The following is a 21777-nucleotide window of genomic DNA, read 5'->3' as shown; positions in this document are numbered from 1 at the left end:
TTAGTATCTGGTGACCATGTATCCCTACTTCCCTATCCCTACTAATATTATAAATGTCATTGTAAGTTTGTTTGTTAAGCTTTCACGCAAAAACTACTTAACCGATCCTCATGAAACTTTGTACACATATTTTTAGAAGTGTTAGAAGTAATATAGGATACTTTTTATCCCGACATTAAGCTCGGTTCCTTTGGGAGAGGGGATGAGTGTTTGACGATTTTACACCATAACTCCGACAAATAATAACTGATTTAAATAATTATTTTTGTACAATAGAGGTTATCATATGTGTTTAATTTTGCCCAAACTGTGGTTGGAGATAGAGAACAGAACTCCTCAGCGGACAGCAGCAAACCTTCATTTAAGGCTTAGCGATACTGAATACTAAATTTAATGCCACATCAAAAAACAAAATCAAACGCAGACGAAGTCGCGGGCAACAGCTCGTATATAATAAGTCAATTTGAAGTGTCTGTAATGTGCATAAAGGAAACGTTACATTAATATTTAATCACAAAATTATAATAGGTAGTATAATAGGTAATTATTATAATATTTATGAACAATATTTATCTTATATATATATATATATAAATTAAATATATTATATATATTTTTTTTAATTAAAATTAAAATGAAAAAAACTAAAAATGGCGATAAATTCTAATTATATACAATAAATATATGTGTAGTATTAGAATTTATCACACTTTTTTTTTTTAATTAAGGTCTAAATTTTTATTGCCGCACCAACCCGTTCCTTAGGAATTACTCGCACCAAAGGTTTTCTGGGAGAGATCGCTTCAGCAATAAGACTGCCTCTGCACACCTAAACGAAATTCTAAGTTTCTCTATTGTTTCTTCTGTTCCTTTTTGTATTTGTTTTTATAATAAAGAGTTCAAACAAATAAAATGGAACACGTGTTAAAAAGTGCCGGCCTGTGTTCTGAGGCGTAGGTGTTAATCCACATTTAAATGTACGTTAACGGCCGACTGGCGCAGTGGGCAGCGACCCTGCTTTCTGAGTCCAAGGCCGTGGGTTCGATTCCCACAACTGGAAAATGTTTGTGATGAGCATAAGTGTTTTTCAGTGTCTGGGTGTTTATATGTATTTTCTAAGTATTTATGTACATATAATTCATAAAATTATTCATCAGTCATCTTAGTACCCATAACGCAAGCTACGCTTACTTTGGGGCTAGGTGGCGATGTGTGTATTGTCGTAGTATATTTATTTATTATTATTAATGTAATTAAGACCAGAACACTGCAATGCTGTTTGGCAGCAGACATAACCATGGCATTAGTACTTCCCCGGACGAGCTCTATGACATAAAGCTTTACTGCTGCTACCTAAGGGAAATTTTACTTATTAGAAATAGCACCCCGATAGTAACTGGCGACCGCTAGTTGGTAATATTTCAAATATTCCATAACGATCTTAAATATTTATTTATTTTTTTATTTATTTATACTCTTTATTTGCACACAAATAAAAATACAGAAGAAGAAGTATACAAAAGGCGGCCTTATCGCTTTGTAGCGATCTCTTCCAGGCAACCTTAGGATAAGGAACACAAAAGGATAACATACTGCAGGTTGTGCATATAAAAAATGCATTCTAATAACTACATACTGATACTTAAACTAGATTACACAAACAAAATAATACATAATATAATAAATATTAAAAAAAAAAAAAAAAAAATTAATATATACTATAACATATCCTAAATACATTAACAATAGTAAATATTACAAATATGAGTGGTAAATGCATTTGCCACGTCTTTTTGTGAACTAATTAAAATAAGGGTCATTTTAATTTGCTAATAATCGAAAAAGTTTGATCATTAGAAATAAAAAGTATTTAACCCGACGATCGGGACTATTTAGACTTTGTAAAAATAAAATATCAGAAAAATGAAATATACATTTGGCACGGGTAATATAAATATTTCGATTTCATATTAAGGGTCTGTATTAAAACATTAATATTAAAAGTACTTATATATAAGATATTAATATTTTTTTTTATTCATCCTTGTATTGAGGTAAACAAAATAGAAATAAAACATTAACATCGGTCGAGCCATTCGCGTTTTTACAAGACTAACGAAAAGCAATTCATACGATAAAGATGGAAGATATAACAATTAAAACTAGTTTATATAGATATAACGAGCACTAACATTTGGCAAGTCGCACCTCGCTAACTGAAATTACCACTTCGATTTTTCTATTGCATGACTCTTTTATGGAAACATTGGGAGAGATATTCCATCCCGATGGCTTCATTGAAAAAGTCCGCAGTACGGACGCCTGGCGGTGCGCCAGTGTCAAAGTTTAGCTACCATACAGTACAGCTGCCTTTAAAGACGGTATATGCATTATGTTGCGATAGGAAAGCAACGTAAGCTATGTTTATTTAAATCGCTTAACTTAATAAAATTCCAGATGGAAAAGGGAAAGCATAGAATATACTTTATACATTGAAAAAAAAATATATTTGTTGGTTTTACAGACATCTTTGTAAGGAGATTTATATTTAACATATTTTCATATGTATTGTGTTATGATCTTAATTTTTATTCATATAATGTCAAACTTTTATGAAAAATAATTTGGTCTATTTACCAAAATTATTATTTCGTAATAAGGCTATACACGTGTCCATAAATTAATTAAGCGATTAATCAACTGTTAACTAAGTAAATATTGTTTTATGCGAACGTAGTCTGATAGTGACTTCAAAGTCACCCCAAAATACAGTTTAAATGATCCTATCATTTTGTGTCTATTTGCCAAATTGTTGTGTTTGCGCGTGTCTCTTGGTGTTTACACTATTTATCAATACATGTATGTGAGCGAATGTGTTTATAATTCCTTAAAAGTGTAAATCCAAATTCAAATCTTTATTTGCGTGATTGCAGATTAACTAATTTGATCTTATAATAAAACATAACAAGTTTCGTGCTACAATCTGCCATTCTATGGCATGCAAATTATAACAACACTTTAAATATATAATTATTTTTCCATTTTGTACAAAATGTAAGACAATTAAGGTATCAAGACTGTGAAATTAAATAACAATGTCAAATTAAAATTAAATTATATAAAGTAAACCAAAATATAAACCTAGAAACACAGTTACTTAAACCTTTAGTTTTAGATATTCGTCTACTGACTGAATAAAACTGACGAAGCATAAGCCATTCAATAATTTTAATCTTAAATTTAGGCAGAGGTATGTCAATGTCAAAAAGAATTTGGTAATTTGCTATAAATTGTTATTGCCATACAATAAACATTTCTTATAGATAAAGTGAGGTTTACTTTGGGCCATACTAAATTATTACCACGCCTACAATCCTTGGCCTGCTGTTCTTTTTTAGTTCTAAAGTAATGTCCATACTTTTTTACAAATAGGCACATTTCCTTAATTCACATGCACTTATATTATTAGTTAAATTACTTACCAGTGTTTTTCCCCAAGATAATTGTGAAACATCACAACAATAACCTATAACTGCCCACTGCTGGACTAAAGGCCTCTCCCAACGGGAGCGATAATCACCACGTTGGGCGGACGGGTTAATGATCGCAGTAGATGCTAGTAGTAGCACAGAGGACGCTGCTGCCTGCACTCCGTTATATTCCCTTAGTCGCCTCGTACGACACCCGCGGGAAGAGGAAGGGTTGTGGCAACCGTAATCTGATCTGCCGTCATCACACGGCACTATAAAATATAACATTTTTTTTTTAAATATGTAGACAAGTGCTTGACTGCTATCACACCTGATGGTAAGTGATGATGCAGCCTAAGATGAAGCGCACTTGCCTAGGAGATGCCTATTCACCCTTGATTTGAAGGTACCCAAATAATAGGTATAGGGGAAGACGGAAGATGGGAGGGCATTCCAGGCCTTTGCGGTGCGGATCAGAAAGGAAGAAGCAAAACCCTTCGTACGTGTCGATGGTATTTCACCAACGTAACGGTGCAGATTGTTTCGGTACCTCGCAGTTCGATCGATCGGTAGAAAGGAGATGGTTTAACCAAATCCAATAAAACATAACACTACGCGCTCTAGCAGCCAACTTTTTTAACGTCTCGTTAGTGACTGTACCCGATCTTAGGTTTCACATCTGTATGCTGGCTAGACTGTTGCCAGTACGTAAGCCCTGAACCTGAAAGAAAACAAGGTCATTCAATTTAGATCTCTATTACGAAGTTGTGAAGGGCTATAAGAGGATAATGAAATTTAAAGTTCAGTGTGCCCCGCAAGGATTATCTCTGCCTGTGTGCACTATTGTGATGATGCAGCGGTGCAGTCACCGGGTCTATATTATAGCAATTATTTGTATTTGTGTTTGGTGCAAATAATAATTTGTTATATATTATTTCATCATAACTTCAACCGATTGAAGTCCACTGCTGAACATAGTTTTTTTTGTAGAGAGTTCCAACAGCCACAATCCTTGGTCGCTTGTTTCTAGCGACTCCCAGCGACTCGTTTGATGTCGTCCGTCCACCTCGTGCCCCACCCATTTTCACTACAGGTTTACGACCCACTGAGCTATGTCGGTAAATAACTTAAAAAGTTAGAGTTGCGTACTGGGACTCGAACTCGAAAGTGAAGTCGAAGTCCTACCCACTTTGCTATTACCGCTTTTCTTCGCAGCTTCGCTTGTATAGCATAATATTTTTATCATTATAAATGTGAACATGTAACTTTATTATAGCGAAGTATTACATAAAGGAAATCTGAGGATTATTATAACAAGACGCTCGTCAGAAACATAATATCCTAATAATATTATTTTGTTGAATAATATTATAATTGTAGAATTTTCGCTTGCGGCTTTTTCCACGTGATAATATCTTTCCCTGAGAAAACGAATATTGATCTGGAGAAAAACATCGTCAAGATCGATTTAGCAGTTAAGCTTAGTATAGGTTTCAAACCACACTTATTATAAATATTCAAAGGGTCAAAAAATATCAATATCAGGTCAAATATTATGAATATTTGACCCATTAGCGGCCCACTACGGGGCATGTGTAAGGGCTCCTCTTACAATGAGAATGGGTTAAGGCGGAAGTCCACCACGCTGGCCCAGAGCGGATTGGTAGACTCCACGTACCTTTGAGAACGTTACGTAAAAGGTTTCCTCACGATGTTTTCCTTCACCGTGAAAGCAAGTGATATTTTCAATCTCTTAAAACGCACATAACTTACAAAAATTAAAGGTGCGTTCTGGGATTCGAACTCGCCACCCGGAAGCGAAGTCGAGCTCCTACCCGTAGTGCTATCTTCGCTTCACCAACACTCACTAACTTTTAATGGAAGTTAAAGGCTTTCAAAAGCGACCTAGTCTAATCCGAAGCTCACAACAAACTATGAAGGTTATTCCATTGTTAACTTGCTGATTAACTTCAGGGCATCGTCAGACTTAGGACAAGACTAATTTCCTGCTCTTGAACCACAATTCTATATTTCTATTAACTCAATATCGACACTTGCATACTGCGGGAAACGGTGAAATCCAAACAGCTAGAACTTTGACCTCACTTTCGGGTTTACCGATTTCGATCACCGGCATGCATCTCTTACTTTTCTTACTTAGTGCGTTTTAATAAAAAAAAACAATTTAATCTGCTTCATAGCTGCTTCAACGGTAAAGGAAACCTGGATGCCAGGGAATTTTATGACATGCAGGTTTCTTCACGATGCTTTCAAGCCACTGTTAACTTTGTGGAGAACTCTCTACAGTGTTCGCAACGGCCTGTGGTCTTATGCATGCAGCCTAAAGTGGCGCGCGCTTGCCTAGAAAAAGCCTATTCACACTTGATTTGAAGGTTCAAGAGCGCGTCTGTATACAAATCTAGCAGACGGAAATACTCGGCGGTGTAACTTCGGTCGCTACCAATATGCGGGGTTCGGAGGGAAGTAACGCTTCGCGCGGCTTCTTACGAATGTTTCGGACATTGCGCGTCTTACCTTCGTACGCATAGCAGTCACTTTATTATATTAGTCGGATTACCTTAACTGTTTTACCTAGTATTTCTACAATAAACGATTATATTACTATAGTGCTACTATTATTTGGATAGCTAAACCTCCCTGGAACCTAAATAAGGTACTGGCTTCACCAATTGTACTGGGGAAAATGGAACCTTGAAGGGCATTCCAAAAGAGTCTACGAATGCACACTGGGCCAGCTTGGTAAATAAACTACGGCATGAACCTTTTTCATTCTGAAAAGACCCGTGCCCGTTAGTGGGTTATGGGTTGATAATGATGGTGATAACAAAAAGGTATTAAGTATAGATAGTTTCAGCTTTTATTGCGAATGATATCATAGCTATCTGGAACTCTGCCAGCAGTTGAAGTGAAACGCTGACTTTTCCCGACACTATGTACGCAGTATCTGTGCTTAGTGTTAAATTTTCCGCGCCAAGTAAAATAAAACTTTATCACTTTTCTTGACGCGGTTCAGCTAAATTTTATGAACTAGCTTACCACCTTTTCAAAAAGTTGCACCACAATAATTACGCAGGTAGGAAATTGGGGCATAAATGGTAAAAGCTTTTGGAGAGGTTTTCAAAAATTGTGGCCAGAGTAGCATAGGCCAGTTTGTACATTGGATATTCTCAAACGAACATTCTCATATTTAATTAGTAGTGACAGAGCTCGTCCTGGGTAATAATAAATATAATAATAAATAATATTGGTTGTTGGATCAAGGCTCGGATACAGAAGGCAGTAGTCCTTGAAACGGCGCGTATTGTGAGGAGGTCCCTCACTCTGGAGCCCTGACCGCTGGTTGCTTGGGCATTCAAAAGCCCCGCAAGCGGAGGGTGGATGTTTTTTGTTATAAATTTTTAATAGTGTTATTTATTTTATTTTTAAGCATAGTTAAGAATAAAAAAAAAAAAAGTGTAAAAGATAGAAAATAATAAATATACTACGTCAAAATCAATGTAAAAATCCTTACGTAGTTCTTTATACTTTAATAGGACTTTTCTATAAGCTTACGTTTAAAACAAACTTTGAACTTTTTAAGAGACATCTCCAAGATATCAAGTTTATTGTAGAATTTGTATGCAATTTCCTTTAAACGAGTTATGAATTTTATTTTACCTCGTATATTGCACTGTAAGTTTATTCTTACTTCTAATGTAAAAATGATTGCAGCCATTTTTTCTTAAATTTAGAAATGTTTTTATGAACATACTCGTACGTTAAATTTTCAAATATGTGCTGACACTGGAATTATTTTAAAATCTTTAAATTTATCTCTCAATACTCTCTCGGATCCATTTTGTAGATCGAACGAACAACCCTCTTCTGCAGCACGAAAATATTGCAGCATTACCCCAAAGTAAAATTTCATATGACATAATGCCGTGAAAGTTACTAAAATAGACTAGCCTAGCAGTTTCTACGTCCGTCATGTGGCGTATCTTCTTTACCGCAAATATTGGCAAAGCCGTTGGAAGAGGTCCAGCAGTGGACTTTTATAGGCAAATAATAATGTAGCTTAACACCGTGTTGTGCATATAGTTTATGGCCAGGGTAGGCATAAAGCAGCGGAAAATAGAAAAATCCCCATACTGTAAGAGTTATATCAAGGGATTAGGGAAGGCAGTGCTTTTAAGAATGTATGAAGTGCACGCCACTGCTTAACACTACGCCTCACGGTAAAATAAACAGGGCGGTACTTTGTCGAACGTGTTTCATGCCTTTCAAGTGTTGCTCTGATTATGGGCGAAGGTTTTTCACTTGAGCCGTCTGCTTTGCCTGCTAATTATTACTTTATTTTTATTATACTACAGGTTAGCCCTCGACTGCATCTCACCTGGCGGTAAGTGATGATGCAGTATGAGATGGTGGCGGGTTAACCTGTTAGGGAGTATAGTAATCATTCCCCCTAATCAGTTTGTACACGACATCGCATGAAAACACTAAATCAATTAGCGGCACTTTGCGGGTAGCGTGGTGGGTAACTAGCCCATCCAATGCCTCCCACCAGACCAGATCAGTGAAAATCTTGAAATAATAATTTTCCAAATTTCCTCTGCTTGGAATCGAACTAGTTAAGTTTACAGCGATCACCGTTGCGCCAGGAAGGTCGTCAAAAAATTATTTTAAAAAGAAGCACTCTAGATAATAGACAGGGACTTATGAACTCTTAAATCATTTACGTCTTTTGTTCTCAGGTCGGCCAGAACCAATAGTAACATGGCTAATAGATGGCCTGTCAGCTACACAGTACATCGGTGAGAAGACAGACACGCACGTGGTGGTAAACAGACTGGAGCTTCAGCACGTGAGAAGAGAAGATCTCAATAAGACCTTTAAATGCAGAGCTGCTAATACTAACCTTGTAGCGCCTCAGGAGAAAGCTGTGAGACTGGAAATGAATCGTAAGCACAGACAATATATTTTTCCTTTAACTCGCAAATACCAACTCTGTCAGCGTAGTATTTATGATATCCCATGAGATTACAAAAAAGTGCACGTCTCATAATCTAATTCATTACAATAAAATTGAGATTATTTGTAAATAATAATAATAAAATAAAAATACATACATTATACAGTGAAAAGTAATAAGCTTCTATTCCTCAAAATACTGAAACCTATAAAAACAAAACCAACTCGATAAGTGAAGTATTTCGTTATCGTGACCACAAGATACGGGATCCGCACATACGACGGACGTCCAAGACAGAACTTTTTTAAACAATTTCTTAATTAGTTTAAATAATAAAAAGAGATTTAAAAATATCATGAGTGTTAAAAATAGTGTTTTTTCTCAACATTTGTCTATTCATGTTCACGTAAAAAAGCAATAAAGAATAAAAAAAGTGATATTTTAAGTTGGAGAATCACTCAATTTAGACTAAACTGACAGTAATAACTGAAAGTGCAAAAATTTTAGCACAGCTTTTTGTGACAGAGGTTGCCTGAGTACTATGGTTTTGCTTATTTTGCTGCTACCAAGCAGCATTGACTAGTTCCGGACTGCAGGTCGATTCGGAAAAGAGCTGTACGGTCAATATATAAACTTAATTTATTTGTGTTGCTTATTTGTGTATAAATATATTACGACACACACCGCCATCTAGTCCCAAAGTAAGCGTAGCTTGTGTTATGGATACTAAGATAACTGATGAATATTTTTATGAATTGTATACATAAATACTTATAATACATATAAACAACCAGACACCGAAAAACATTCATGTTCATCACACAAACATTTTCCAGTTGTGGGAATCGAACCCACGGCCTTGGACTCAGAAAGCAGGGTCGCTGCCCACTGCGCCAATCGGCCGTGCAATTATAATGTGGTGCTGACAACTTAAACTTAAAGCTTGAAATGATGATGGTTATGATGAAGCGGCGGATAAACAAATCTCTCAAAAGCCTGCATGACAGCCTTGTAGATATTCATGGACGGCGTTAATCACTTATTCTCTGGTGACACACCTGCTTCCCTGCTATCCATTATCTATTGAAAAAGACCTGGAAGTTTGTCGTGGGCTTCCTAGACTAGAGTGGGTTTGGCTTAGTTTTAAATTTACGAATGTCGCATCATCTAACTAAAAAATAAAATATTGTTAAATAGGCTTATATAATAAATCAAGTTTTGATATTATTTAATACCGCACGATATTCGTACCACATTGAGATAGAAGACCCAGGTAGTTCTGAATCCGAAATTGGTATGAAGATAAAATAAAGATGTTCTCGGAATAATTTCATTAACTTTGGTTAGTAACTAGAGCTTTTAGTCGGATTCAATGGTCTCACTTCAAAGGTAAATAAATAAAATCATAATTCCATGTAGTATTTCTTACAATTTATTTGATAGAGCCTGTTTTAATAAAACATTTTCATATTAGCTTTTTTAGTTCATTTTTGATGAGATTGTTTGTTTGTCTGTTTCTTAGTTTAATTGCAATCAATATGATAGTAGTTGGATGGATATATTGCCTTTGTTAACTATACATAAGAGTTAAACTGTTAGAACGATCTTGATCATTTGTTTCGAAGCTATAGTTCTTTAGCGGTTATAGTTCTTTTAGTGAAATTATACGATGTAACGAAATGTGCACGCACATGGTAACAAGATTTTAACAGGATGAAGGTAGTTGCGAAACCGAGTGACAGGGGATTACATCGTCTGCCAGCTCACTTTATGCGATGCGCGCGCACACCGTTACAAAAAACCAATAGGTACCCTGAAGTTAGCTATATTAAACATTTTGACTCAATTTTACAAAAATGTTAACATTTTTGTACAATTAAATTTAAATTAAATTTTAACATTTTAATGTTCAGTGAAATTTGGTGGTCCGAAAATGAGATAACAAGGTAATCCGTCATAATAAAACTTTCATTGTATTAAATACCTTTTTTTCTATTGTTAGCGTCGTTTTCTCTACAAACGTAGAATGAGGTGAAAGATAATATATTTGAAAAAAAAAAATATCTTGCTACCCCAAAGAAGTATAACTTCATAGCGTGTACATGCGTTTTTTTTATAGGGATAGATTTTGAAGACGGACATAAGGTTATCTTTACTCCGGAATAACTATCGCTTTCTGTATTATTTTAAAAACCCAATATAAAACGCGCAATAATTGCCTATCTGTGGCGTTTCTATAATAAAATGCTTATCTTTTTGATCTATTTACTGCTTAGTATCTGTTTAGCTCTAACTTCATAGCTTAATATTAATTTACTGTGAGATGGTAATAACAAAAAAAAATTACACGGCTAATTTTGTTGTGGGCTCTTCTTAGACCAGGGCGCGTTCGCTACTCTCGTAGCTTTAAGTTTAAGTTGGCGAATGCAGTTATCACCATCCCCTTACAATTATGACAACATATATGTATGAACGCTTCATAAGTGCCTATGATAGGCCTACATGAATAAAGAAATTTTGAATTTGATTTGAAAAAATGGTAAAAAAAAATTGTATTATTTATTGTTAGTTATTTAGGTTCACAAAACGGGTAATAACTAAAAGTAGATCTAAATATAATAACAAGTTTTATTCTAAGCTACAACCCAAAGTATGTGTACACAACTTGGAATTAAATTAAACAAATAGTAGTGATAAAAATTAAAGTTGAAACAAAAAAGAAACACAAAAATAATATATATATAATTTCCCTAAAGATTATGTAGAATAGTGCTTAATAATTCTTCATAGTAATATTCTTCATACCCAAAAACAACCCTAGAACAAGTTCCAAGTTTATTATACACGGTTTAACAGCTTAACCGATCATGAAGAAATAAATGAATATTTTGGCTTTTAGTCCGCCATTTTGCCGCCGTCAATCGCATTCACGGATAATTCTTCCAGAAACGGATACATAGTTGGCATACAAGATTCTCTTTAGGCATGAAATCAAACGCTCTCTGCAGGATTTTCATAAAAACAGTTTTAAAATTATGCTTCTTTACCAGTGGCACCTCTATCAATATCGCTGCTAAGTCGACCTCAGCAACTTCTGGCGGGATCCGCGGCGACTCTGCGATGCGTCGCCGAAGGCAGTCGTCCGCCCGCACAAATAGCGTGGTATAAAGACAATAGGAGCTTTGAGAGGGATAAAGTGAGTATTATTGAAGAAAACTAATTTAGCAGCATTTGTCGATTTTTTGGTATGCAAAATACTTAAGGGTTACTAAAGGGGTTCGCATCACCGATGACCTTGACATGCTCATTACGTCTTGCGCCAGACTAGTGATGCGTGATAAAGCGTGGTTACATGTATAAATTGTATATAATAATATAAATATATCTTTATGTCAGACGTGGTGCATAGCATAGTAATACATCTTTAACTATGTTAATGCTAAGCAACTAAATCACAACCTAAAAAATCAGTTATAATCTACTAGAGCCACTAGTGTGCACCCTGTCACTAGCCACTAGCCACTAATGTACTGAGGAGGGTTTTGGTGCAGCTTATTAGCCGGCTTATAATAGACGCGACACGTTTGATATCCTCTAAGTTATCATAATATGCGTGTTTGGCTTTTTTGGAAGGGTAATAAAACCTTGTGATTTCGCATCAATGACATTCTATCATAACCTAAATCAAACCAGTAAGTGAAGTTGTTAACCACTTGAAAAGTTTTATTTGCGCTTTTATTATAATTATTTGAATAATTTAATTGTAAAATCACTTTGCAGTAATGTTTGTGTAGCAAAATAAATGAGTAGACCAAAGTATTTATTGGCGAAACACAGTTATTGCTAAGTTTTAAATTTTCCCTTCTGTGTAGTCCTTCTGACTGCTTCTGTTTTTTTTAATACAGTGGCTCAGAAAGTGGATAATTTAAAGACATGTCGCCAAGCGATTTAGCAGTCCGATATGTGCCACGTAAAAACCAATTATGGGTATTTTATTAAAATATTTTTTATTTTCTTAAAATGCATTATCGCCATTAGGAAGACCTGTAGTGAAAGGCTGACTTGTAGTGGATATAAAAGGAAAAATAAATACTTTAATGCACACAAAGCATGAAATAATAAAAATAACAGAAAATTTATGTCATTCAAGATTGCTCTTTTTGCAGCGAGAAATCTTTTCCAGGCAACCTTTTAAAGCTGCGGGAAGAGAAAATAGCTTTTGCTGACACTATTTTCATTTTCAGGTAACCGACCATTCAAATGACACGTGGTCAGTTAGCACGCTGATCTTCAGTCCCGTGCCAGAAGACCATGGCGTGACGGTGAAATGCGTTGCCTCAAACTCCGCCCTGCCGGGGAAAGTAATTGACGACCAGGTCAAGCTGAACGTAGTATGTTAGTATAATTTTTGTATAAAAATCTAATAACTTTATCAGCACTTTTGAAACGTTAAGGAGGTATGTGTTATACGTTTGGAGTGACTCTACCACCGGTTCGGAACGCACGATTTTATTCAGAAAAAGCGAGCAAGAAACTTGGCGGTTGCTCTATTCCAACATCCACAATTTCAATATTTTTTTTTACCTTGGAGTGGATGAGAGCGGAGCTCTGTTCCAAGCTACTTTACTAAATTCATCAATTTTATTGTAAACTCGCCGTAATAAATGTTTTTTTTTTAATATTGTTTAAACTTATGCATTGGTAGGTTACTTATTGGTATCATGTCGTAAAAGCGTATACTCAACCCTAAAAAGGACTTTTGCACCTTTCGCAAACGATGTGCAGATATCACTAATGCCATAAACAAGCTGTTGTTCACGATTTAGTACGTATTTTTGGGGTTCTCTAATTAACCTGAAACCCTAAGTAGTCTCAGGATTAAAGTAGCCTTTATCTTTGTCCCTCGTGATGTAATATCTGTGCAAAATTTTGCCAAGATTGGGAAGCCCTACACAGGTAACAAGACTATTTTTGTAAATCCCCGGGAACGTTACTTCGGTGCTTTTTCGAGAATAAAATAATCCCATGTCCATCACTAAGATGCATGTTACAAATTATAATTCCAGGCCCAGTTATCATTCGGATGTTTTTTTTTTCTGTTTGTTCGGACTCCGTCATATATAGAACAAATTCAAAAATGGGCCAAAATGGTTAATTCAACAGTATGAATAACTAATATTTTCTATCAAAGTTAGAAGACGTAATTTTTAACGCGACTGGAAGCTATTTGTATCACATAGCATTGGTTATTGCTTGATTTATAAAAATTTTGGTTTGAAACTTATTTCTGAAGTAAATTTTTACTATCAAAAAAATTCTAACTTATGTTAAGTTACATTAAGATTTATTATTGATTAAATACTATATATAGGATTAACTGAAGAGCCGCAGCAACCAAGTCAATGTACTCTGTTTTTATTCTTCTTTTTGTCAAATAAAACAGAGGAATGGTAATGCAAAATATATGTAGGTAATTATTAGCAAAGCAAACGCAATAGATTTGGTTCTTCGTAAACAAGATTGCGCACAATTGATAGTAAACTGAGTAATATGCCCGATTAAACCTTGTCAAGTACTGAACTAGTACATTAAATACCATAGGCGCGGTCATAATCCTTAAGTTTAACGGACTATATTAAGTGCACTTAACAACTGGTCACCCCTTTGACTGGTGGATTCCAGTCAACTAGAAAACAGCACAGCGTAGAGCATCGCAATGTGAGATTCAATTTACACGAATCAAGAGCTGCAATCGATGAGATCAAAGAGAGGGCCGTCAAACGCGTACTACTGGCAGGGCTGTCATACTAGCATAATAAGAACAGTAGTAATAAATTTCATTATTACACTAATTCACTTATACAACTAGGTATAAAACAAAATAGAATCGCGATGTGACATTCCACGAATAGACTTTTTCACGAATCAAGACCTGCAATCAGTGTGATCCTTAAATATATTATTTGAGATTGGGTTGTCAGTATTAAGAGGATGCAAAATTTATAACAAGGCTGAATAATAATAGTAATATAAAACACTATAAAATCTTAATAAAACAATATATGAAAGTTTTTCAGTGAAAATAAAATAAATACTATATACAATAAATACTAAAAACATTTTTATTTTCCTTTTATTTTAATCATTTAACTTTGAATACAATTTAGTTGAATCAGTTATTTAAAAAAAAATCACCATCCATGTAAAAACTCTCATAGTGTAAAAATTCCATTTTAAAATATGGACTTGTCAGCCCGTAAAATATTTTCATTTTATTTATTAATTTTATATTTAAGCAAAAGAAAGACATTTCATTTTATTAAATTAAATAAAACAGTTTTGCGATTTAAGCTATACTTAGATAAATTTACATGGACAAAACTGCCATGAGTGCGATGTTTGAGAGACGTCAAAAGCGTTTAGGATTACTATATTTAACATAAAATGTACAAATAGCTCAGTGTGGAGTGTCCCAATGTAATATTATTATTTTTGGGTAATTTCAAAATATTATAAAGAAAAATTAAAATGTCTATTTCCACACACTGCCAGTTTCTTTGGTTCCTAGGCAATGGAGTACTTTAAAGCAAGTAACCTGCCTCCTTTGTTTAAATTATGCTAAAGGACTTCTTGTACGACCTACAGTAGACACTATGTCATAGGACATTATGTATATTGGCCATGTTATCTTTGACGTGCATAATCTAAGTCCTGATTTTTTATTATCTTTATCAAAACACCATCTTAACCACATTTTTTAAAGAGAAAAAAGCAAAACTCCTTAATTCAGAGAGATTCAGAGATTCATAATCCTTTCATAAAAAGGTGTCGAAATATAAGTCAACAAATGCATTTCGTACGTAATTGTCAGAGAGAAATGGACCTAGCTTTCCTAGTATAAAACTCTCGACTATTTCATTGATTTTGTTTTATAATAATAATTGTTGCACTTAGATCATGAGACGAATTTAAGCTAAAATTCATCTGTGTGAATTTATTATAATATTAGCTGTTGCCCGCGACTTCGTCTGCGTTTAATTTTTATTTTTGATGTGGCATTTAATTTAGTTGTAGTTCTAAAAAAATTTAAATTATTCAGTATCACTAAGCCTTAAAAGAGGGGTTTGCTGCTGTCCGCTGAGGAGTTCTGTCTTCAATCTCCAACCACATTCATCAGATCTACACAAAGTTTGTGCAAAACTAAACACATATTATGCCTCTATAGTACAAAAATAATTATTTAAATCGGTTATAATTGGTCGGAGTATGGTGTAAAATCGTCAAACACTTTCATCCCCTCTCCCAAAGGAACCGAGCTTAATTTCGGGATAAAAAGTATCCTATATTACTTCTAACACTTCCAAAAATATGTGTACAAAATTTCATAAGGATCGGTTAAGTAGTTTTTGCGTGAAAGCGTAACAAACAAACTTAAATTCACATTTATAATATTAGTAGGGTAGGGATAGGGATTCTAGAGTCTTACTGTTTCTTTGTGTGGTGTGATAACGGCAGATCAGAATACCCGCAGGTGTCGTACTAGGTGGCTAAGGTAATGTTATGTAGAACGGGTGATATAGGATCTCCCGTTGGGAAAGGCCTTTACAGTACTGGTTGTTATAGGTTATTGATGAATATTTATTGCTTCTTTACTCGAAAACGACTTTAAAATTGCGAGCGAAAAAATATGACGTTAAGGTTGCTTACTGAAAAAAAAAACATTGTGGCAGCCCTACATGCGGTTGTAATTGTCGTTGGCGGTGAAGCGAACGGCATTTACGCCCCTACACACTGTGTACTGGCTAGCACTGCGTGCTTGTGGTTAGGGAGATAAAGGCGACCATTCCGAGCTGGCTTCGACTATTGCGGCTAGTTTCTACCCTACCGGAAAAGACGTACCGCCAAGCAATTTAAAGTACCGGTGTGATTTCGAGTAGAAACCGGTATAGGCCAGTTTATTAAATTGCTGTTACTTGCCCAGATTAGCACTCTTCAGTAGGTAGAACTTTGACTTTACATTCGAGGGTCGAGTTCGAATCACAGGACGCACGCACCTCTTACTTTTCTATGTTATTTGCGTTAAAATACAATAAAATTAAAATACCACTTGCTTCAACGGTGAAGGAAAACATCGTGAGGAAACCTGCATGCCTTAGAGTTCTCCGTAATGTTCTCAAAGATGTGTGGAGTTCACCAACCGCACTTGGCCAGCGTGGTGGACTACGGACTTAACCCTGGTCACACAGAGTAAGGTGTGAGCTGGGTGATCGATCATAAGTTCTAAGCGGGTACAGGACAATACCATGAAATAAATAGCCTCACTAATACGAGGTTTAAGTCTACTTCAGAACAGTCACGTTACTGGAAACATAAAATTGCCGCAGAAAGATATGTTTTAGGGGTATCTTTTTAACACCCAACGCAAAAAGGACGGGGTGTTATAAGTTTGACATGTCTGTGTGCTTGTGAACGTCTGTGCATCGTATTTCCTGAACGCATGACCCGATTTTGATTTTGTTTTATTTTTGTTTAAAAGTTGAATTAGTCAGAAGTGTTCTTAGCTGTGTTTGATGAAAACCGGTCCAAGATAAGCGCCGCCACAAAATGGTGGACTACATATTTTATCAAAACACCCTCAATATGGATATCAAATAAAAGTGCCTGTCTAGTAATTGTAATGCCCGATTCCGAGCACATTTAAGATGGGTGGCTTACAAAAGCGTCTTACATGATCCTAAATGATTAAAAAAAAAAAAGACTGAATTCGGAACACAAAGGTTTAGTATTCATTATAAATCCTATCTCCCGAAGTAGGTATACAAAATAAATTGTAATGAAGTAAACCCGCCTATAATTAAATTGCGATGAAACAGGTAATTAGCGAATTTTAACAACGTAAATTAGCATGTAAATTGTAATTAATAAGTCAAAGTTAAATTTTAATTCACCCGAAATAATGAATTTATTTTTCCTTCTGTAATTAAATCAAAATGCTATTTTTAGTAAATTCACGAATTTGTTTACTACGTAAGTACCTTTTAAGGCTGACTCAATGTATAAGTTTTATTAATTTATGGGTTTAAAAGGTTTTAAATTAATACACAATGACTGTTGGTGTTGTTCATAATCACAAATTAAATTAAGGTTGCATAGAGATTATAATGACAAAAACTTAAAACAATACACCATTGTTTAAATATCAGAAGTGGGATGAATCAGGTGCTTTTGAGCAATTTTTGGGTATTATAAGGGATTAAACTAAAATTTTCGATGCTGAAAAAATAGCTAAGAGGTCTCCGTATGTGCATTTTTATGTTGCATTGGTTTTTTTTATGGGTTTTATGGATTTGTAAAGTCATTGATTAAACATCGTTTAATGTTATTATTGTGTTTCGTGACAGTTTGTTCGTGATGTTGAGGAAGGCTCTTAAAAGCCTGTGTGAATTTATTTATCGTTATGTAATGTTATTTATTTATTTATTTTATCATATCAAACCATTACTAGCCCGCTACAAGGCAAGGGTCCCACAAGGAGAAGGGTTCAGGCCGGAGTCCACCCAGTTCGCATTGGTTTGCGTTCGGTTGGTTCGGATTCGGATTGCTGGGATTTGAAAACGGCCCCCCGAAGTTAAAGCCGAAGTCCTACCGGATAACTCCGCTAAATCATATTTATAAATAAATAAATAAATAAATAAATATACTACGACAATACACACATCGCCATCTTGCCCCAAAGTAAGCGTAGCTTGTGTTATGGGTACTGAGATAGCTGAAGAATATTTTTTTATGAATATAATACACATAAATACTTATAATATACAGATAAACACCCAGACACTGAAAAACATTCATGTTCATCACACAAACACTCTCCAGTTGTGGGAATCGAACCCACGGCCTTGGCCTCAGAAAGCAGGGTCGCTGCCCACTGCGCCACTCGGCCGTCAATTTAATAAGTGAAGTGTAATTTTGATGGCATAGTTGTTAAAGCTTCGGCCTCATTTTCGTGAAGACTGAGTTCTACTCGACACAAACTTCTAACTTTTCGAAGTTGCGTCTTTTTTATATGCATTATCTATAATGATGACGAACATTATAGTTTAGAAGTTGATAAATATGTTGTCCTCCAGACAGTCCGTTGGTGACCTTGACCCTGGGCAGTACTCTCAACCCCCACGACATCAAGGAAGGAGACGACGTTTACTTCGAGTGCACCGTGCGAGCAAACCCCAGGGAGCACAGAATATCTTGGTACCATAATGTGAGTAAACAATCACTTATTTATTATTTTTTTATGTTTTCTTATTCCAGTACAAGTTAGCCCTTGATTGCAATCGTAAGCGACGATCCAGCCTCAGATGGTAGCGGGCTGACCTTTGAAGGGTATGGAATTTATAAACCATTATATTATAAATGTATAAATCGTTTTATTGGGCAATAAGAGTCAAGGATTAACGTGTGGTTTTGCTTGTTGAAGTTTGTGTCGAGTTGGAGTAATATAAATACGGTAGGCTTTTATGTAAAGTTTTTTGGTTTGCCCTTAAAGTTTTCAAAGAACTTTACACGTATTTATACAATTTATAATAGATTCTCTGCGTCCCGTAATCACACGGGCGAAGACGCAGGGCTCTTCTAGTAAAAAAACCAATCTCACTAAGAATATAAAGAAAAGTACTCTGTTCATAATACCAACAAAAGATTGATAGTTAATATTAATATCTAACATGATAAATTCATAAAAAAATAATCACAATAAATAACCTGTTTCCCAAAATAAAACTAAATCAAATCTAATACGCCTTCGAAACCACGGCAGCGAGGTATAGTGCCTAAGATGCTGGAAGCAATCCCCCTTTGAATGGATTTATATTTTATACATCCATTTATTTACTTATATTATATTACATATTAACATAAGTAGGATAAGATAAAAACATGCGAATAACATGAAGGCGTTTTAACAATAGCATATTTGCTACAGACTTAAAGAGGTTCTCCCACCTATTTGATGACAAAGTAATACTATCCTTCGCTTAATAGAGGACAAATAACAGCACGTTTTTTTTATGTGTGTGTTTACGATGTGATTAAATGGATTGAAAGACACGTCAATGCACGTTCGTAACTATACTTGCTAAAATTCCATACATTCATATTGTAGTCCAGCTGCTAGACGCTTCGCCGGTCGCGCGAATGTCCCATGGCCAGAACAAAAGCTAATTATCATTTAACCTAATAGTAAACACCTACACTTATTTATATACCCTTTATCCGTACTAAAATTATAAATGCGAAATTGTGTTTGTTTGTTTGTCCTTACTTCCCGTGCTATCTAAGTAACCAATTGACTTGATTTTTATCATACAGTTAGTTGAAAGGACAGAGTGTTACACAGGCTTACTTTTGGTCTTGAAAAAATATCAAATTAGTATTTTTCGTATTTTTGCACCAAACTTCCTCCTTCCTTCAAAAGACGTATTCAACTCAAGCAAAACCGCAGGACGGTAGTAACTATATTTTCCTACTAAGCACGTTCCAAGGCCATTAGAAGCATTTACCCGTGGTATTATAGTCAAGTGCAATAGAAATTACAACAATATGTCTTTCAGAGGTAACTTATGAGTTTAATCCCGAGGGCGTAATGTCGTAATACCGCGGCATAATAATGTGAGTGCCAATCGATCATTGTTCTGAAGCATTACGTTAATAGTCCAATTGGAGGGTATTGCTAATCTAATTGCATTGTCCGCTTACAAAGTATCTACGTAAATTCAAATTTTCATAAATTAAAGTTTTAACTGACTGAATTAGTTTTAAAATTACATTATAAGTTTTTATTATCTTATTATGGGTAAATGGTTACATATAGACTATAAAGATAAAACTCCTAAAACTTAAAACAATATCCCATTGTTTAAATATCAGAAGTGGGATAAATCAGACTGAATTATTTTTAATATGACATTATTAGATATTATTATCATGATTGCTGTTAATAATTATTTGTATATTTGCATGTCAAAATGGTAGATTATGTTGAAACTAAAAAAGTTATTGTGAATTACATTTTATACACATATTCAAGCAAATATATACTATTTCTATTACGAAAAGGGTAGGTTTATAAAATAACATGTAGTATAGCTTTTTGTGCGAGGGCTTGTCCAGGGAAGTACTATCCGACGGCCGATTGGCGCAGTTTGCAGCGACCCTGCTTTCTGAGTACAAGGCCGTGGTTTCGATTCCCACAACTGGAAAATGTTTGTGTGATGAGCATGAATGTTTTTCAGTGTCTGGGTGTTTATATGTATATTATAAGTATTTATGTATTATATTCATAAAAATATTCAACAGCTATCTTAGTACCCATAACACAAGCTACGCTTATTTTGGGGCTAGGTGGCGATGTGTGTATTGTCGTAGTATATTTATTTATTTATTTATTTATCCCGATTCCTATATCTACTACCAAGCGGCAAAGATGTGTTCTGCTCTTAAGGACGTTGTGGCCGGTGTCATTGCAAGTGAGGCTTAATACCTACGTCTCTGGTTGATGGATTCAGGGCAGTATAAATTCTTTGCTTAAACCTAAATAAATATGTACGTAGTTAACAGCTATGAAATTTTGAGAGTTGATAGTGTTATTTCTTATGAAAATTAAGCCTAATTTGCTGTACTCCGCGAACAGTTAGAACAATCTGTATGATGTAATAATTGTTAACAATTATTTATTGTAAAGTGGGGGGAGTCTCCTGGGGATGCTCCGGTTTCGGAGCGAAACGCGCGTAGAGGGTACATTGCCAGGATCTGTTTGGTGTGGAGTATACGGATTGAAGTAATTATAAATAACACCATACAGATTCTCCTGCTGTTCGCGGAGTATTGCAAATTAAGCTTCATTTTCATAATATATTATGGATTTCTTCAAAGTAACGCCTGCTTCTATCCAATAGTGTTATTTTTTCTATACTAACGAAATAAAATAAGAAATGTTTAACGAATTTGCCTAAAATAACCTTCTCAGACTGCAACATCTTTACCCACAGGTTATATTGGGTTAGGCTAGGTTGTCAAAGGCTGACTTGTAGTGAAATGTTATACTATTATTATTATATTTAAAATTAAAAATAAAAACCTTAAAAATAAATGTAGTAAAATAAAAAAATCGATAGTTACTTCAAGTGATCACTCCAATTTCGTCACCAATAAAGGGCATTGATCAGATGAAAAAAATATTTAGAAGTTTTTAGTTTTAGTTTTTAATATTAATTATACCCTTGTCAATTTACAGTACATTATTCTAATACTCAAGCCCTCACATTTGATACCCAT

General features: G+C 34.9%; 1 protein-coding gene across 1 annotated transcript in view; it reads left to right on the top strand.

Annotated features, from left to right (window-relative positions):
- Positions 1-21777, top strand: part of LOC120632351 (synaptogenesis protein syg-2-like) — a 79323-nt gene that overhangs the window by 17314 nt on the left and 40232 nt on the right. The window contains exons 4-7 of the mRNA XM_039902204.1: positions 8228-8434; positions 11496-11641; positions 12690-12840; positions 18576-18706. Coding sequence (XP_039758138.1) covers positions 8228-8434; positions 11496-11641; positions 12690-12840; positions 18576-18706 — 635 coding nt within the window. The remainder of the gene's footprint in view (positions 1-8227; positions 8435-11495; positions 11642-12689; positions 12841-18575; positions 18707-21777) is intronic.

Source organism: Pararge aegeria, chromosome 19, assembly GCF_905163445.1.
Source record: "Pararge aegeria chromosome 19, ilParAegt1.1, whole genome shotgun sequence".
NCBI lineage: Eukaryota > Metazoa > Arthropoda > Insecta > Lepidoptera > Nymphalidae > Pararge > Pararge aegeria.
The sequence above is the reverse complement of the archived record's forward strand: the minus strand, read 5'-3'. Positions and strand labels throughout refer to the sequence as shown.